Here is a 20,088-nt window from a genome sequence, read left to right as displayed (position 1 = left end):
TATCTGACTTGCTGTTTTATATTCATAGGACCATAAGTGAATTTCTCTCATGAGGTGCTATATTTGCAGTTGCATACTCTGTTTGCAGTATCTTTATCTTGAGTACATTTACATCATCGTGAGCCCCCAACTTGTTGGAGTTCTTAAAATAAATAAAAGTGAGTTCTCTATTATTATCAAATCACTTGGGATGTGAATCCTGCTGAGAACTCCCACAGGACAATATAGGGTTGGAGTTGGGCCCTACCTTTTAAACTTGAAATAAGCAACAAATCACTGAATATATTTTAAGTATTCCCTGTGATTTGTAGGAAGACAGTGTACTAGCAAATATTCTCATTAGGTCTTTTTTTAATAAAGGGAGGCAATAAAAATAACCATCTTGCCAGGCGCTGGTGGCTCACGCCTGTAATCCTAGCTACTCAGGAGGTTGAGATCTGAGGATCCAGGTTCAAAGCCAACCAAGGCAGGAAAAATCCGTGAGACTCTTATCTTCAGTAAGCTACCAGAAAACCGGAAGTGGTACTGTGGCTCAAGTGGTAGAGTGCTCACTGAAAGCTGAAGAGCTGACAGTGCCCAGGCCCAGAGTTCAAGCCCCACGACTGACAAAAAGCAAACCATCTTATGACTTTTTTAGACTGGACAGTCATTTGAACTTTTATCCAATCCTTGGTGTTTCGAGTGCATTTTTTTTTTATTTTTTGGTAGATCTGTAAGCACATGCTCCAAACTGTTAGGAAGTTCTAAAAAAGAAAAAAAAATTAAGTTAAAGCCAATGCAGTGACTTTAGCTTATAATACTAGCTACTTGGGAGATGGAGATAAAGGATCACAGTTCAAGGTTAGCCTAGGACATAAAAGTTTGTGAGACTTCATCTCAGCCAGTGGCTAGATAGTTTGGTATGCTCCAGTCTTCCCAGCTACAGGGGAAACAAAATGGCTAGGCATAGTGGCATACACCTGTCATCTCCAGAGATACAAGGAAGCATAAGTAGGAGGACTGCAGACCAGGCCAGACCAGGCATAAATGGAGACTGTACCTTAAAAGTGACCATGGCATTGACCAAAATGAACTAAACAACTCCATGGCAGCGATGAGAGGGAGGGAACAAGTGGGAAAGAGGGAACAGCTGACGCTATGCAAAACAAATGTACAGACCACCCAATGTGGAAGAAATAACTGTATCACAAAGCTCATAGAACTCATAAATGTTATAGACCTTGATAGACAATTTGCTCCAGGAAAGTTAGAATGTGTTTGTGACTTTAACTGAGTATCACTATCCCACAATACTGTGAAATTTGGGAAATTATGTAACCACTTAATCACAATAAAAAATTTGAAAAAACAAACAAACAAAAAGTAACCATGGCAAAAAGAGGCTGGAGGCATGGCTCAAGTGTTAGAGTACCTGGCCTGGCAAGCAAAAAGGCCAAGTTCAATCCCCAGTGTTGCCAAAAAGAATATATATAAATTTTAAAATCATTAAGATAATAAGTTCTATTCTGGACTAGTCTATTCATTTGATTGTACCATATTGTTTCTGCAGTTAAAGTTGGATTCCAGTCCTGGAGAGAACATGTATTTAGAAACAGAAAAATTATTATACAAAGTACATTTAATCTTAATCAGTTTTCATCACACTTTACCATTTTCTGCAGATTTTATTTGCATTCTTTTCTGCTAGGCATTGCTGTATTAGCAGTAATTATTTGAGTTTTGTAACTTATTTTCTACATTGGTTGGTCAAATGCCAGTAACTGAACTTTGTTCATTTTATTCTTAAGCTCCAAATGTACTTTAGAGATAAATTGTAAAAAGGTCAGATAAAGGCCATATGTACATTTGTGAAGTGGAATTAAATAGAATTTTTATTGTCTTTACCAATGTCAGTATTATAAGTTTATTTATATGTTAAATAAAAATAACTTCTCTTATTCACAAATGACTTTGTTAACAAGAACTAGGAAATGAGATTAAGCACATTCAGCATTGTCCATGAAATCATGGGTGCTGATTGTCTTTGAAGAATAACTTATTTCAAAAGAAAAGCAAAACACCCACCCTATATGGACATTATCATTGCATTATTTAGCCGATACATGATTATCTCTTCAACAGAAACTGAGTTTGCATGAAGAGAACATGCTAAGTCTCCTCAAGTACCTTTCTAGTTCTTTGTCATTTCTTAACCATGAGTCTTTCAAAACTTGAGGAGAAGTCTAGAGGAAATAAGTCCTATAATTTTGCAGCAGTTACTCTATAAAACAGGTTGGACAAAATATGAGCAGATGGGAATTGTGTATTTGGAGATGGGCTCCAAGAAGTCCATAGAGTTGGAAGGATCGTGTCCAAAGCCATAAGATTGGGTGAGTGGCCCACTAGCCTTGGGAAGAGTAGGATGAGGCCTGAGAGTAAAAGCCTTGGCACGTATGGCAGGCCAAGGCTGTCAGCCTGTGGGTGCTGGGAAGCCATTGCAAGGTTCCACATAGGGATGATCTTGCCTGTGACTTGAGTGTGGTCACAATGCATGATAGGTAGTTGGGGAGAGGATGCACCAGTCAAGGGGAACAGCAGAACGATGGCCGACTCAGCCACGCAAGAGGCTGGAGGGCCGCCTGAGAGCAGGTAGAGAGCAGAGAACAAGGGCTCTTCAGAGGACTGAGTGGGAAGCAAAGCCCCGATTTCTGTCCTGCACAACTAGGTTGACTACAAGCTGGTATTTAACTGTGATAAGAAGAGCAAGAGTAGAACTGGCTTTTTGCTCTGGATGGGAAGGAAAAGGGAGTTTAGTATCCTCAAAATGTCCCTTCGTAGGTTAAGTTAGTGTTCAGAGCTAGGACATGCAGGTGTTGAACCTATGCTTTATTGCCTTTTCTTTAAAAATCGCCATTACCAGCATTTGAACTCATTACCTTATGCTTGTTCAGCTGTCACTTTGTAACTGAGCCATATCCCTAGCTTGGATATTTGGGTTTGTTTGTTTGTTTGTATTGAGATGGAGTATGAAGGACTTTTCTGCCCAGGCTGGCTTCTAACCTCAATCCTCTGGATCTTGGCTTCCTGAATAGTTAGGATTATAGGTGTGAGTCACCAGTGCCAGGCTGTTTTATTGCAGTTTTTTAAGTATAAAAAATTTACTTCAAACTTTTAAAAGAAATTTACAGTGTATTGTTCACCTTGCTACACTGTGACAGACACAAATGTGTATATCCCATCTTCAGACTCCTAAGGATTGTTCCTACTCAAATGCAGAACAACAAGTAAGCTCTGGAAAGAAGCTACAGGAATGTCAGCACCTCAAGTACTGGGAGCTTTAGATGATATATAGCATATTGGAGAATCCTGTTGCAATGCCTGGCACCTAGAAGGGTTCTCAATACATATTAATTTGCTTAATATGCAAATGAAAAAATAATCTGCATTTGTATTAAAGACACTCTGTAAAATAACTTTACAAAGAACTGTGTCTAGAATTGCCTTTGGTTAGGAACCCAATCCTTTACCAGTTACTTGTTCTTTTCTAACTCCTCCTTTCTGTCCCCACCCACTGTCTTCAAGGTTCTAATCTCATATAGAATGCTTTATATTTATGTGTAATAACTTAAGTGATTTCCTATTCTTCTACCCCAGCTTAAGAGTGGAGAATACATAATAAAATAAACTTTTAAATACGTCATAATATTCTAAGTATATTGTTCTGTCATAAGAAGTGATCCATTTAATCCTTACTCTGAGCTCTCTTCCTGCGCCTCTTACAGGAAGGCCACAAGTTCACATGGCCAGAAGAGGTGGGGGTGGTTCACTGTGGGAAAGACTTGGGCGTCCATCCTAGCACAGGACAGACACTGAGTAACTGCTTACAGGGCAATGACTAGATGAAAGGGAACTGAGAGGATAGCCTGTGGCTATTAATTCTGTCTACCTGAAAGTTTCTTGGGGAGAAGGGAGTGCTAAGAAAGCAGGCTGTATGGTCAGGCTACTGATTAGGCCCAAAGCTCTGTGATCCTGAGGCAATAATAAGGCTTTCCTCATGGAGTTGGTCTGTTGGAAGACATAAATGCAACCCTGTATAATTCAATTAGAATAGTACCTGACACATTTTAAGCAGTCAGTAATAAGTGATGGTTCTTTTTAGCATTGGAGATACAATCTAAGTTATAGGAACAAACATACACATTGTTAAGAAAACTTCCCTGTATGTATGAACAGATGCCTATAAACAAACAATGCTCCGGGAAGGAGGTAGCCAGCAATGTTTCTCTTTGAGGGCATGATTATATGACCCTCTTTGAATTAACACTTAGGAGAAATTCAACCCTGTTCAGCTTTCCTCCTGTAAAATGAGGCAATAATAAGGCTTTCCTCATGGAGTTGGTCTGTTGGAAGACATAAATGCAACCCTGTATAATTCAATTAGAATAGTACCTGACACATTTTAAGCAGTCAGTAATAAGTGATGGTTCTTTTTAGCATTGGAGATACAATCTAAGTTATAGGAACAAACATACACATTGTTAAGAAAACTTCCCTGTATGTATGAACAGATGCCTATAAACAAACAATGCTCCGGGAAGGAGGTAGCCAGCAATGTTTCTCTTTGAGGGCATGATTATATGACCCTCTTTGAATTAACACTTAGGAGAAATTCAACCCTAAATTACACAGAAGCTAAGGTAGAAACCCGCCCCCCCAAACAAACTTTAGACTTAAATACAGTATTTACCTCTTTTTCCATGCATTTCACAACCAAGTGCTCTACTAGTACTAAGACAAGACAGTTTTTCACTATTCTGTTTTTTGGAGGCAGGGACAGAACTGGGATTTAAACTTGGGGCTTCCCCCTAGCTAGGCTGTGCCTCTACCATTTGAACCACTCTATCAGCCCTTTAATGTTTCATTTCTTACAGTTTCAGGTTGCCAGTTCTTCATATACTGACTTGTGTTTTTCATTTCATAGTGATAAGACTCAATTTAGTTCATTATTACTCTTTGGTATTTTTTTTCTGGTTGTTTTTGGCTTGGTGAAACACTTGGTCCAGCTTTTAAAAGTATTTTTCGGGGGCTGGGAGTGTGGCCTAGTGGTAGAGTGCTTGCCTTGCATGCATGAAGCCCTGGGTTCAATTCCTCAGTACCACATAAACAGAAAAGCCAGAGGTAGTGCCATGGCTGAGTGGTAGAGTACTAGCCTTGAGCAAAAGGAGCTCAGAGACAGCGCCCAGGCCCTAAGTTCAAGCCCCAGGACTGCCAAAAAAAAAAAAAGTTTCTACTTGTTATAGTTACTGTGTGTATTCTCCATACTTCTGGATTACACAGATTTCCAAATTAGCTATGAATAGTTATATTTCTTCTTAAATGGTGTTAGTATTTACAACAGAAATTGCTCTGAATTCAGAAATCTGTTTTGTTAACATCTTCTTGTTCCAGTAGCTGAAATGATCTATGTGGATCTACTAAGGTCAATCAAACAAGTGAGTTTCTATGTATACATTAGTTCATTGAAACCAAGGGAATGTACATGTGAGATATGAGATTCTAGCATAGACCGCTTGTGTTCAAATCCTTGCTCCATCACATATTCCTTGGGTGACTTTACATAAGTTGTATAATCTCTCTGAACCTTGGTTTTTCCATCTGCAAATCGGGGATCATAATGTTAGCCACTTCATAGGATGGTGGTTAAATTTTTAAAGTCCATATATGGTGTTAGCCAAGGGCCTTCATAGATGTTAATTATGTCAATATTTTATAGGGCATACTGAAATAAATGAACTAGTCTTTGCCCCTCAAGGAGCAGATATGGAGGGAAATTCACAAACAATAATTGCAGTATCATGGCATCATCTCTTGTCCAGAAAGCCAGAAAGTATTTCTGGGAACCAGGGAAACAGGACCTCATCAGCTGGATATCAAGGACAGACTGTTTCAGTGGAGTTAAGAAAGAAGAAGCTAGACTGCAGTGTTAAAATCTTACATGCTGTCCATTTGGCTCAACTATCTTTAACATAAATCAAGCCTGAGCCTTCAGAGTCATTAATTTAATGCTTCAGAAGAAAAAAAGCCAAACACGTCTCTAGGAGACTACACTCTCTCATTATGCAGAGGCATGAAACAGCTTTCAAGGGACCACATTGTATTGTCTTTTCTAAAATTACATTATTCTACTGAAACTTTATCAAAATCATCTGTAAAGAATTGCATCTTTAATGATTTCTTATAATTTTTTTATCCTATCCAACATTAAATGCATGCTAGCATATAAATTAATATACTTAATTTTTCATAGAACTTGGATGGGCACTTTTCACTTAAAATAGAAGAATTCCCCTTACTGTATTGATCTTGATGGAGCATATCCAGCAGGCTTCTGCTCCAACTCTGGGATTCTCAGCTTCTGCAGGCCACATCTGTCCAAGGCTGCTTAACATTAACAGCTGGGGCCACCATCACAGGCCAGCCTATTGGTCTTGGCCTCATATGTCCATTAGCCAAGTTCTTTGCATAGGGTTTAATAAATGGTAAAAATAAGTCTGCCTAGAACACACCTGATTTATAGGAAACAATGTTAGTTGTTTTCAGACAGGAGGAGACTTATGAGCAAAACCAACTATGTGTTTCTGCACATTAAAAAAAATTCTTTTTCATAAGGTAAAGCTCATTTTCTTAGAAATGCACCTAATAAACTACAACTTTTATAGTAAGTATGCATGAGGGATCATAATAGGACTAAAGTCACATCCTTTAAGCATTGTTACCAATCCTGTTTTAAGATTTTCAGGGTGTAATCAGTTATCCATATTCAGCAGAACCCACCTCAACCCTTCAACCCCTCCCTCCTCCCCTCTGCCTCCCACCCCCACCCTGGCCCTAGTTGTCTTTCAGGTTTTGGTGTTGAGCCCATCTGAGATTGCCCTGGCCATCTACACTTCCGGACTCCACCATCTTCATGCTTCAGTTCTATAATCCTGAAAGTATCTTACTTTGGTTTTTCTTTAGTTTGTAATATGATCTGCTCAGAGGGATTTGGGATTTTCTGGGTGCTTCATCCAAACTAGACATTAATCCCAAGCCCTTCTAAGTAAAAGGAGAGCAAGAGTGAGAAACAAAACAAAAGAAACAAAACAGTTACTGCAGCAGGCCTGAATCTAGAGATATTCTCAAGAGCCATCAGTACTGTATAGTTTGTCCTATAGAACTTCACTGTGATAGAAGGTAATAAGATTGAAGGAGGAGAGTTCCGCACTTGTAGATACGTTGGTGTACCTATAGTCTGCAGGACATGCCTGCAGATCCAGCCCCAGAGTGGGATCTCAGACTCTGCGCGTGTCAGTTCTGTAACATGTGTCATTTAAAGGTTACATCCTATTGGTTGTAATCATATTCCATAAATTAATGCTGTAGCTAGCTACAACATTGGTTTAAATATCAAATAGTGGGGCCTGTCAAGAGAAGTCTAGCTTTTTGAATGATACACATGGTTGGAGCAATTTTTTTTCATAACTATCATTAGTAAACAAAGAAGTCTTACCCAAACAATGAACAATAAAAAGGTAAAAAAAAATGTAGTCATACAAGTAGAGAAAGTTTCAGTCTTCTTTTAAATAGCTGTAGGTGACTCTAAAGTAGTAATGAACTGTATATAAAACAGAAGAAGCTATAAGTTTCATGGTGAAAACAAGATGGACATGTTTTCTTTACTCCCTTTCTTTTTTAAGGGACTGATGATGCTTTGTGGCACCTGGTAATCATGCCTTAGTGCTCAGGCACTGCCTGCTAAGAAACCCCCTTGGGAGGTGGGAGAAGAATGTAGGGAGTGCCAGAGTGCCACTGTCTTTGCAGCTACCACTGGCCATTGACACAGGCTATTCAGATTCTTTATTCCTCTGTAAGGTGCTTGCAAGTGGTTAAATTCCCATTCCCTGACATGGTAAGAGCAGGTGAAAACAGCAGTATTGCTCCAGGAATAGAAAAGAGAAAGCAGCAAGAGCTTTAGCCCAGGGCGGCATCTTGGGAATCACAGGGCTGCATGCTGAAGGAAGGCAGCACAACAGACATCTCCCAAGTGTTCAGTTTTAGGGGTCACATCACATGTCTCAAACAGCATCTGTACTGCTGTCTCATAAATCTTACCTCCAAGGCTCTGCTGAAATGCTGTCCAAACCAGCGCTGATGACACATGCCTGTACTTCGCTACTCAAGTGGCTGAGATCTTGAGGATCACAGTTCAAAACCAGCTTAGGCAGGAAAGTCTGTGAGACTCTTTATCTCCAGTTAAGTTGGAAGTGGAGCTGTGACTCGGGTAGTAGCCTCGGAGCAAAAAAGCCAAAGGGTAATGCCCTGGCCCCTTAGTTCAAGCCCCAGTACTGGCACATGCACCACTACCACAACAAACTGCTGTCCAATCCTCTTCTGAGTTGCTGGAGTCCCCTCTCCTCTGCAGGAGCCAGTCTAGCCTAAAGCTAACAACAAGAGAACTTGCTTTGTACCTCTCCTGTGGTCATCCTTGACTTGTAATTTATGTAGATGTTTATGTCTAGTTTCAGTACAGAGCCAGCCTTGAAATTGTTCCCCATTGAGCGCTCTTAGTAAGTAGATGTTGACCCAATGTTCCCCTCTTGGGGTCACCCCATGACTGTTCAAGCACAGTGGTAGACTCATCCACCTCATGGGAGACACATAGCCACTGCCTTTATACCAGGAACAGAAGAGCTCAAAATCTGCACCAGTTATTTTGAGTGAATTCCTAGGTTGTGTTCTGTTGATTCTAACACATGTTTATTAGACACCAACTGGGTGCTTAACATACCAAATACCAAAGAGTAATCATCTTAATGAGAAAACAAACTTTCCACTCAATAACTGCAGTGGGGAAAGCTCCGTGGACATGTTTTGTAGAAAATCCCCTGAATATGTGAATGAGGGAGTGGCTAGCTCTGCTGGACGGCTCATTTAGGTTAGTAACGCTCAAAGCATAGTCCAAGTCTTCCTGGGAGGACCACAGGGAAAGCACTGGGTGTCTCCGGAGACAGGTGGCCAGTTTAAGACTTGGTGAGTGGTGTCAGGATCAAAGCAAGTGTTGTGAGGCTGGGCTAAGGCCTTTCTCCTTCCTCTTGCAATTTCCCAACTCTGTACCACCGTAGCCCTGCAAATAGCTGTGAGATACACTTTTCTACTGGCTTCCAAATAATATAAGAGCACTTAACAAAAACCAGAAGATGAATAAGATAAAATTGCATTTCTGAGTAGAACGTCCCTCGATTCTCATGCTATGACTCTTTCTGTCCTTATACGACCACATCGAGTCATTTGACAGGCATTTCCTCTAGTGCCTGGTATGTACCAGCCTTGCGCTATGACTTAGGTATTCAGCCTCCGGCTCCTGTCAAACTCCACTACAGACCTTTTAGCCAGAAAGCAGCAAGACACAAAAGTTGGGGAGAATCTGACAGCACTGTTTTCACAGTGATATTTACCAAGTATTTATAATCCAAACATTGAATGGCAAAGTGAAGCCTAGGAATGAGATGACTTTCTGGATAATCTGAGTCCCAAATTCCATTTTGGATGGAGAAGACCCAGCCAGCTTTCCTCAGTCACCCAAACAGACCGTCACAGAGAGCTCTCCACTTTGGCTTGGTGTGCTGGCACTTTGAAAGCAGAAGAACACAGGAGGGAAACAAACTCCAGATCTTCACACATTTAGTGTGATTTAATAGTATCAAATAGTCACAAAAGTGACCAAGATGGGATTGTAGAATGAGCTTAGATAATGTGTGAAGCTTATTTCTGAGTGAGGCATTCTGGGCTTTTTTTCTCATAAATATTACCAATTTCATTTCTTCATTGTAAAGCTACTGTGTTTGTGTAAAAACCAACAGCAAATAGTTAAGTAGTTCAGGTCATATGATTAATGAAATTTGATCTATTCAGTAAGCATTTATTGAGTACCTTAATGCAGTGTAATAACGATAACTAGGTGCCTATGTCAAATGACTAGTAGTAATGGGGAATGAGTAGCTGCCTCCATGGGCAGGAAGGACTTAGAAAAGCACGCACATGGGTCACAATATGAATAGGCAAGTTGTAAATACAGGTGGTGTGCTGCTGGCGTTGTAAAATGTTTCTGGGTTTGTAACTGCAACAGAGTCCAAGTTGAAAGGCATCTGGTACAACTTTTTATAACAGGAGATCCCCGACAGGGAAACTGTGTGCCTAGGGAACTAGTTTTCTAGGCTTTTCTAGATTGTAGCTTTAGCTCTTCTTCCCACAAGTAGGGAGTAGGGAGTGAGTTGAAAATGCCTGTAAAACTTGCTTATTATATTTATTTTTGTATCATTTATTTATGTGCTTTCCAATGGCATGGGGGGAGAAATAGCTCCACAGTGAACAGCTATTAACATCGTAGAGAGAGCCAGGCCCTTGTGGAATGAAAATGTGATCTATAAATGGTAATATGCTGAGTGCATCTGAGTTTGTTTGTTTAAAGTTTTGGTGGTTGTGGGACTTGAACTCAGTGCCTAAGCACTGTCCCTGAGCTTTTCTGCTCAAGGCTAGTGTTCTACCACTTTGAGCCACAGCGCCACTTCCAGTTTTCTGGTGGTTAATTGGAGATAAGAATCTCATGGACTTTCTCGCCTGCACTGGCTTTGAACTGCAATTCTTAGATCTCAGCCTCCTGACTTGCTAGAATTATAGACATGAGCTGTAATTTTGGGTCTCATGTCTTTGGGCCTTCATTCCTGCATGAGGGATTTCCACACAGTAGGGTCAGGTCCTCCTAGGTGTATATATGACATGTGATTATCCAGCCTTCTTAGCCATAAGAACAGGACCACTTTTTCAGTGTGTTGGATATGACTTAACGTTGGAATGAGACCATCTTGTTTTGTGAATTATAATTGGTCACTGTTTGTATAGATTGCAAATCCTGGTACCAAAACACTGAGACTGTATCTGTACACATGGTGTGGACATTTCAATAGCCAGTAATACTTTGGATACACTTATGACCAAAGTCAAATGCCTCAAAGCTTGCTTTTAATGAACTATTTCTGTTCTTTTGGTAGCCAGAAGTGCAACTTGCTGAAGGCTTTGATGTGTTTATGCCCAAATCTCAGCTGGACTCTATATTATCAAACTACACTCGCTCAGGAAGCCTTCTGTTTAGAAAACTGGTGTGTGCATTTTTTGATGACAAGACTTTGGCTAACTCCTTACCCAATGGGAAGAGGAAAAGAGGACTCAATGACAACCGGAAAGGACTAGACCAAAATATTGTGGGTGCAATAAAAGGTTGGTCTGCATCATTTTCTTTTATGAAGTCTTTGTTAGAGTTTTTGCCTCCATTGCAGTAAGATGCAGCTAAAATAATAATACAAACTAATTTAATTTGCCTTTGAACACTTACTCATTCACATGGCTCTTAAGTGAGTTCTCCAACTGAATATCCCAAATAGCATTAGAATTTTGTATTTTAAGTTGTTAAAAATAATAATTTCTGAGACAATTTGATCTGCTGCACAATCAAAAGGAAGAATCTCTACTTAAATGAAAGTATTTTTCTTCCCAGTAATTTCTCCGAATCTCATCAAAATAGGATTTAAACTTAAACTTTTAGATATAAGTAAGAAAAATGCTATTTTTAAACTTTTTTTCCGAACTTCAGAAGCTGTACTAACAGGTCATTGTATTTAAAGTCATTTTATTTATTCATTCATTCATTTTTATGCTAGTACTAGGGCTTGAACTTGAGGTATGGGAACTGTCTTTTAGTTTTTTCCACTCAGGCCTGGTCCTTCACCACTTGAGCAGTATTTCCAGTTCTGGCTTTTTGCTTGTTAATTGGAGGTAAGAGTTCCATGGACTTTCTTGCCCAGGCTGGCTTCAAACCATGATTCTCATGTCTCAGCCTCCTCAGTAACTAGGATTACAGGCGTATGGACCACCATTACCCAGTTTAAAATCATTTTAAATCTAAGTGACCCACACTAAGTAAAGCCACACTCTGCGTCCACATACATTTCCGGCTAATTCTATCACTCTTGATTGTGTCATGCCACCATACTGGCTACATGGAGGGAACCACTCTGGCCCCCTTGACTTTGTTTTATCCCCCTTCTTTTTACTTCTATTGTATGTCCTCCATTGTATGGCAGGTGTATGAGTGTGTGGATCTCTATTTCTCTCCAGTTCCATATTCTAGACCTCATTCTTTACTGTATACTACCCTTTAGGAGCCTGATGAATGTAACTTTAGGAAACAGAAGTGCTTAAATGTTAGGGAATGTTCTTGAAGTCTTAAATCTGAACTACCATGGAAATGAAATGTGGAATCAGGCCATAATTAAAATCAAGGCTGTTTTTGGCTGGCTTAATTCTCCGTTGTAGGGCAACGGAATAGCTCAGAAAGAACCCCCCCCCCCATTTGTCTTAAAGAATGAGTAAAGGAATTTAATAGTGCTTAAAGGATACTTCGAACCTCACAATTAACTTTACAAAATAATTTTATTTTTAAATGGAGATAGCAAGTAGCAGACACCCCTTGTTCATGGCCTGAAGGACATAAGCTTTCATTAAGGGGGAATTTCTGTTTCCAATCAGAATTTTTTCACTTAAAGTGACAGTTGAATTGTATTAAATAAGAAAAGCGACAGAGATTGCAGTCTTTATCGCACAGTTATGAAAAGAGTGATTCAGCCTGAAGTGAAACTAAAAACAAGATTTCAGAATCTGAAAAATGGTCCATGATGTAACTAGGCCGTGCTGGAGTAAAGAAAGGTCTGTTTCCATCTGAACAAGCTGGGCCTTCTTAAAACAAGCAGGTCAAGTCTGCTGCTGCTTTTCTAAAATATAGAAATTGGTTTGATTTTTTTAGAACAATATATTAATGTCATAAAAGCATCTGGAAATTAAGGAGCTATAAATGACCATATTGTATTTTAATGATATAGAAGAGCTACCTTAACAATATGATGAAGAAATAGAGCATTGTAGCTGAGTGGCTTGTGTCTACAGTCCTAGCTACTCAGGAAGCTGAGATCCAGAGGTTCACAGTTGACTTTTCAGCCACGGCAGAAAAGTCTGCAAGACTGTTTCCAAAACAACAAGCAAAAAGTGAGGCTGAAGGTGTGACTCAAGTGGTAGAGCACCAATGGAGCATGCAAGCTGAGCAAGCACAATGCCCTAAGTGCAAATCTCAGTACTAGGAAGGGAGAGAGAAAATCTCAGTTCTTGGAAGAAAGGGAGGGAGAGAAGGAAGGAAGGTAGGAAGGGGGGAGGGAGGGGGAGGGAAGGGAGAAGAAGAAAGGAGAAAGAGAAAAGGGAGGGAGGGAGGGAACTATGGTAAGTAAACTGAGAAGAGATTTATTCTACTATTCCCTACGGAGATTGGGCATCAGATAGGAATTTGAAAAAATATATTGCAAACAAAGTAGAGAATACATCTTAATTTTTTCATAGCACTGCTCTTTAGCTAGAAATAAAAATGACAATGAGACCCCTACTCCTAGTATATAATAAAGCAGGTTATTCAAAACAAAGAACTCAAAATTTCTTTGATTGCTGAATTAAGCCTATTATTAAAATTCAGTTAAAAACAACACAATAACCTTAAGAAATATACCCACAAATCATCAATACCCTAAACCAACAAAGATTTTATATTCATTTATTCTCTTGAAGTATTTAATTGTAAACGTATATTTTGATGTTGGTTTCTTTCCCTGATTACAAAAACGACACCTACTTGTATAATCCAGTATGGAAAGCTGAAAGGCCTCTGTAATTTCTCACTTCAGAAATTAACTTGTCCGCCGGGCACCGGTGGCTCACGCCTATAATCCTAGCTACTCAGGAGGCTCAGATCTGGGGATCGCCGTTCAAAGCCAGCCTGGGCAGGAAGGTCCGTGAGACTCTTATCTCCAATAAACCACTAGAAAACTGGAAGTGGTGCTATGGCTCAAGCAGTAGAGTGCTCTCCTTGAGCTGAAGAGCACAGGAACAGCGTCCAAGCCCAGAGTTCAAGCCCCACAACCAACGACAACAACAACAACAAATATTGCCTAAGAAATTAACTTGTCTTTTTCTACCTTTTATATTCAAAGTATGAATGTGGATCAGGTTTGTCTTTTTTCCCCCATCAGTCATAGGGCTTGAACTCAGGACCTGGGTGCTGTCTGTTTTCTGCTTAAGCCTGACTCTCTACCACTTTGAGCCACAGCTCCACTTCTGGTTTTCTGGTGGTTAACTGGAGATAAGAGTCTTACAGATTTTCCTTCCCCTTCCCAGGCTGACTTTGAAGCAGGACCCTCACATCTCAGCCTCCTGAGTAGCTAGAATTACAGGTGTGAACCACCAGTACCCATCATTTTCATTAGAAAAAGATATATTGAATACCAGTTTATTTTACCTATTTGACCTATGCCAGTATAAGAGCCTCAAAAGCAAGCTTTATCTTAAATATTTTTATTATGCATTGCACTTGAAGAGTTGAGGAGAAGCCATCCCAATATATGCCACGTTAGTTTACTAGTAACTTCAAACTGAAGCCTTTGGGGAGCAGCAAATGCTAAGAGGAGCTTTCTCTGAACTCCTTATATCTACCTTAAGACAAAACCTCCAAGATGAGGTTAGCGGTGAGTCTGGGAATATCATGAACCAGTGGGCATCAGCTCAGATGACAGGAAGCACTGGAGGTCTGCACCACACTCACACAGCCTTTGTCACAGACTAGCATGTGTTCTTTGGGCGTATTTACCTCTCTCCAGAATCATTTCCTTTCCTTCTCATCTATGAAGAAGGTATGCTGTGTAAATTTCTCAATCTCACTGGATTTGGGAGTGTTAGTTTTCTTCCTATACATATGCCTGTTGTCCTGTTAATCTGCCTGCTGTCAGCTTTATTTCTTTGTTGTTCTATTCTGATTTCTCTCTCTCTTTTTTTTTTTGTAAATGGGATGTACAGAGGAGTTATAGTAAGATAAGTAAGCTTTATGTCATACTTGGTCTTTGAACTCCCATGGGGTAGAGGGAACACTTTCCCTCCCTCTGTGTACTCCACAACGAGATTAAAAAGTAGAGATTTAGCTGGATGTCGATGGCTCACACCTGTAATCCTGGATGCTCAGGATGCTGAAATCTGAGGATCGTGGTTCAAAGCCAGCCTGGGCAGGAAAGTCTGTGAGACCCTTATCTCCAATTAACCACCAGAAAACTGGAAGTGGTGCTGTGGCTCAAGTGGTAGAGCGCTAGCCTTGAGCTGAAGAGCTGAGGGATGTGCCCAGTCCAAGAGTTTAAGCCCCATGACTGACCAAAAACAAACAAACAAAAAAAAAAAAAACATGGGATTCTATAGCATAGCTTTGTGTTTTTCATCTAGAATTGGGCCTTAATTCATTGACATAATAGTCTTGTGCTAAACATTTGTTCTCATTCTCCTCATAACTAATGATTGACCTCAAAACAAAATGTAAATTTCTAACCACTTATAAATTGCCAGTGATGGTTTAAAAATGCAGAAATAGGGGCTGGGAAGGTGGCTCAGTGGTAGAGTGCTTGCCTTGCATGCATGAGGCCCTGGGTTCGATTCCTCAGCACCACATAAGAAGAAAAAAGCCGGAAGTGGTGCTGTGGCTCAAGTGGTAGAGTGCTAGCCTTGAGCTGAAGAGCTGAGGGACAGCGCCCAGGCCCAGAGTTCAGGCCCCACGACCAGACCCCCCCCCAAAAAAAATGCAGAAATAAAGCATTAAGTACAAATTTAAGCACAATTCTTTTTGAGTGTAAATTTGAACACAACTCTTTTAATTCTGTACTACTTTTTTTTCTTTGCCACATTTTCTCCAGATAAACATTATACAAAGTGATCTTTTGGAAGTAATGATTAATTGATGGTCTTATAGAATAACTATATCCACTTTTTTGTGCTGTCAGTAGAGATAAACAGAGAAATTTATTTGCTTAACCCAAGTCTTTTGATTCTGAGTAATCTGGAAAAATAATCAATTCGTTTCTTTTTACACAGTAGTGTCAGGGCTGTTTGGGTGGCAGTATCTTCAACATCCAAAAAGATTCTGTAAGCATAAGTAATCATACTCATTCTAGCACTCAGGATATAACCAACTAAGTGTAGGTTAATTTGAAAAGTTCTATAACCTTAGAAGAGAAAACTAGTTAATTTTATAAGATCTCACAAAACAAATAACAGTTGGGGTTTGGTGTTGTTTCAAAATAGATGACTAAATAGATGAAAATAACATAGAGAAAAAGATAAATGAAAGTCTGTGAGACACTTGTAAATAAGAACAGAAATGCACTGGGGAAAAAAGATAGTTGGGAGACTCTTAACAAAACTCTTTGTAGTGATAATATTTCCCATGACAGTATCTTGAAAGTAAAGCAGACTCCTCTGTGTAGAGGTCATATTTTCCGCATAATCTCATCAGTTTTGTAATGAGTAACACTTAATGGTAATTCATTAAACATTCACTAATAACTATGACCCAAGGTATTGCTGATAAAAGCATTTTTAATTAGAAAAGCTCACCTGAATATTTTGAGTTTAGCTCTGGGAAGAGGCAGCTTATGGTCTTATTAAGTGGAGACTTAGGTTTAGTGCTTTGTAAAACTTCCTAGCTTGGATTAGATTCAGAATTAATTTTGTAGCCAGAACCAGCATGGAGTTTAGTACCCAGCATGCTCCACTCACATGGTGCTGTCCCTGCTGAGGCTGTATGTAATTGGTCCACTATCTTGATTTGCTGGACCATGCACTTTGAATTCAGTTACCTACATGTGACAGACTCACTGACTCTCCCAAATCTCTTCAAAAGCATAGTGCCCCAATAAAGAAACTTTTAGAAGCCCAATTCTGATTTTCACTCAACTTCATAGTGATTGTTAACAGAGTGTTAAAACCATCAGTCTGGACTAGAATCCTATGAATCCTCTTGCATTCAAAGAAAGTCACTTACACATGTGAAGGGAAAGAACAAGTTGAAGGTTATGTGTATTTATTCCACGCATCACGAATTGCCACTGTCCTGAGAGGCCAACACCAATGTCTGCCCGGAGAACTATGAGATCTCAGAACATCTCTGGGAGGGAGCATACCCAGGCTCAGTACTCCCAACAGTTCCAAGTTGAATGCTTAACCACATGGTTGTCACTCTCTCATGAGCTCCATAGAAATGCCCAGCAAAACCTCCTATTTTGTAGCATTCCCTATTTGTTACCTCTTTTTCCCCTTGTTATTCTGTATCATCCTTCATTTTCTTGAGCTTTTATCAAGGAAGGTGCATATTGGTTTTGAGTATAAATTTGAATATAACTCTCTTTGTAATATATTTTCTTTTACCACTGCAAGAATAAAAGGAGTCTAATAGACTTTCCTGCCTGGTCTAGCTTCAAACCTTGATCCTCAGATTTCAACCTCCTGAGTTGCTAGGATTAAAGATGTGAGCCACCAGCATCCAGCTTCCTTTTTCTTTTATCTGTCTTTTTTTTTTGGTAGTACTGGAATATTATTTCTTGATAGTAACTTCTCTGTGTGCTTAGAACTCTCTGAAATACCAGCTTCAACTTGATATCATGAACAGTGTTGATGATTTTATCTCCTTTAGCAGAAAAGGATACCAAGGCTAGGAAACATTTTTTTTGCATATCCTGGGGCTTGAACTCTGGGCCTATGTGCTGCCCTTGAGCTTCTTTTTGCTCTAAGGCTACAGCTCTACCACTGGACACACAGCTCCACTTCTGGCTTTTTCTGTGATTAATTTGAGATAAGAATCTCACAGTTTCCTGACTAGGCTGCCTTCAAACCATCATCCTCAGAACTCAACCTCCTAGGTAGCTAGGTACAGGCAGGAGCCACCAATGTCCAGCTTCCAAAAACATTTTTAGCACCCTTTATTTCTCAAAGGACTATTTAAAAATGAAAAAGATGCCACACCTTTACAGTTCCATCTTTAAATTTAGTGATTTGTTTTTAAAGAGTCCACTAGGAAGGTTCTCTAGGGAAGGAAATCCTCCTAGATTTTTTTTCTCACACACAGAATTGCAAGAAACCAGCTTGGAAGTAAATCCTGCATAGAACTGTCTTCCTAAGTTGTATGCAATTTAAATTCTTGTCTAGATACTTGGCAATTGGAACCAGCTGATTCATGCTTAGCTTCAAGAATCCTCTTGATAGATGCTTGCTTGTGGGTTGGTTGGTTGTTTTAATTTTTGTTCTGTTTTGGTGCTCGGGATCTAACTGAGAGCCTTGTATATATCAGATAAACACTTTGCCACTGTGTTATATTCCCAGCTCTTAAGAATCATTTTGAAGGGCTGGGAAAGTGGCTCAGTGGTAGAGTGCTTGCCTTGCATGCATGAGGCCCTGGGTTCAATTTCTCAGCACCACGTATGCAGAAAAGGCCAGAAGTGGTGCTATGGCCCAAGTGGTAGAGGATTAGCCTTGAGCTGAAGAGCTGAGAGACAGCACCCAGGCCCAGAGATCAGGCCCCATGACCAACAAAAAAAAAAGAAAATCATTTTGAGCCAGGTGCTAATGGCTCATGCCTATAATCCAAGCTATATAGGAGGCTGAGATCTGAGAATTGCAGTTCAAGGCCAGCCCAGGCAGGAAAGTCCATTAGACTTTTATCTCTAATTAACCACTGGAAAACCAGAAGTGGCACTGTGGCTCAAAGTGGTAGTGCACTAGTATTGAGCAAAAGAGCTCAGGGACAGTGCCCAGATCCTGATAGGTAGATAGGTAGGTAGGTAGGTAGGTAGGTACATACATACCTGTGTATATTTCAAGTCCTTTCAAGATAGTTCTCATATTTTAGTGTATATCAGAATTACCTAAAGGGTTGTTTCAAATTTTAGATTTCTGGGTCTTCTTACATATTGGCTCAGTAGGTACAGGTATAGTCCCAGACAACTGAATTTTGAATAAGCAGACATGGGTGATTCTCATATAGATTGTTTTCAGTCTTCCTAGAGAGACAGTACCTCCCAGCTCCTGTTTCTGACAGTCATGATATTTTGTCGACCATACACAATAGCCCACTGGTGAGTCCAGCTATTCTGTAAGAGTGCACCAGTTTCCGGAAGGCTGTTCTGTCTGTCTCCTAGAACGAATGAGAGCATTGTCTCTGTAGCCCTTATTCTTTGCATTGTGGGGATTTTCTGCTTTGGACCACAAAGATCAATAGTGTCAGCTATGCCTGCGGTACCTCATTTGACTTGACTAACAACTTCCTCAGAGTGTGGGGGAAAGGCAAAGGCCTTTCCAGGCTTCAGACCAAGTTAAGATTCACTAGAGGAATACCATTCGTTTCCTTAGGGGCCTTGAAGAAAATATCCCTCCTCACTTCTTGGCAGTCTCTCAGCCAAGTCTCTCTGATTGCATATCTGAAGCACTTGCTCAGACAACTTCTGCATTAAATTGATGTAGACAATATGGTCTTTGCTGCTTTGCACATGCCAAATAAGTCTGAGGACACCAAAATATTTGCAGTGCCCAGTAGTACCGCCTAAGCCTGGAAACCATACTAGGCCTGTAATTTCTGTTATTTCTCACCACTATGAGCCAAGAATTAGTCACATAAAGATGAGTAAATAAACCCCTGACCTAACATTACGAAACATGCAACCTGATGTAGCTACAGATGTGTCAACAGTAACCCATGACATAGAATTGTCCTTGGAGACAGAATAAAGTAGATGTCAGATACCCATTCTGTAATGGAGAGGTAGCACAGAGCATGTCCATCTCACTGGAGAAAGGTCTTACGGACTAGGTGACAGTTGAAATAGACCTTGAATGACATCTGTCAAATGCAAGGAAAATAGAGAAAGCCACAGAATATGTTTAATAAAACACAGAATGAAAACCTCCAGAACTATATAAAAATATCTACCCTGAATGGTTTCACTACAAGTAAAATAAAATGAAGTATGGTTTACCCCCAACCCCAGGGTTTGCAATCAGACTGAGATTTACGGGGATATTTTGTTTTTTTTTGGTCGGTCGTGGGGCTTGAACTCTGGGCCTGGGCGCTGTCCCTCAGCTTTTCAGCTCAAGGCGAGCGCTCTACCACTTGAG

General features: G+C 40.0%; 1 protein-coding gene across 5 annotated transcripts in view; it reads left to right on the top strand.

The window, feature by feature from the left end:
* Positions 1 to 20,088, top strand: part of Bend7 (BEN domain containing 7) — a 79,512-nt gene that overhangs the window by 33,372 nt on the left and 26,052 nt on the right. For all 5 annotated transcript variants that reach the window (XM_069990385.1, XM_069990382.1, XM_069990380.1 and 2 more), the window contains one exon: positions 11,067 to 11,292. In XM_069990385.1, coding sequence (XP_069846486.1) covers positions 11,067 to 11,292 — 226 coding nt within the window. The remainder of the gene's footprint in view (positions 1 to 11,066; positions 11,293 to 20,088) is intronic.

This window comes from Dipodomys merriami, unplaced genomic scaffold (assembly GCF_024711535.1).
Source record: "Dipodomys merriami isolate MVZ:Mamm:240054 unplaced genomic scaffold, mDipMer1.0.p SCAF_4, whole genome shotgun sequence".
NCBI classification, from domain to species: Eukaryota; Metazoa; Chordata; class Mammalia; order Rodentia; family Heteromyidae; genus Dipodomys; species Dipodomys merriami.
Note: the sequence above shows the minus strand (reverse complement) of the source record. Positions and strands in the feature narration are given on the sequence as shown.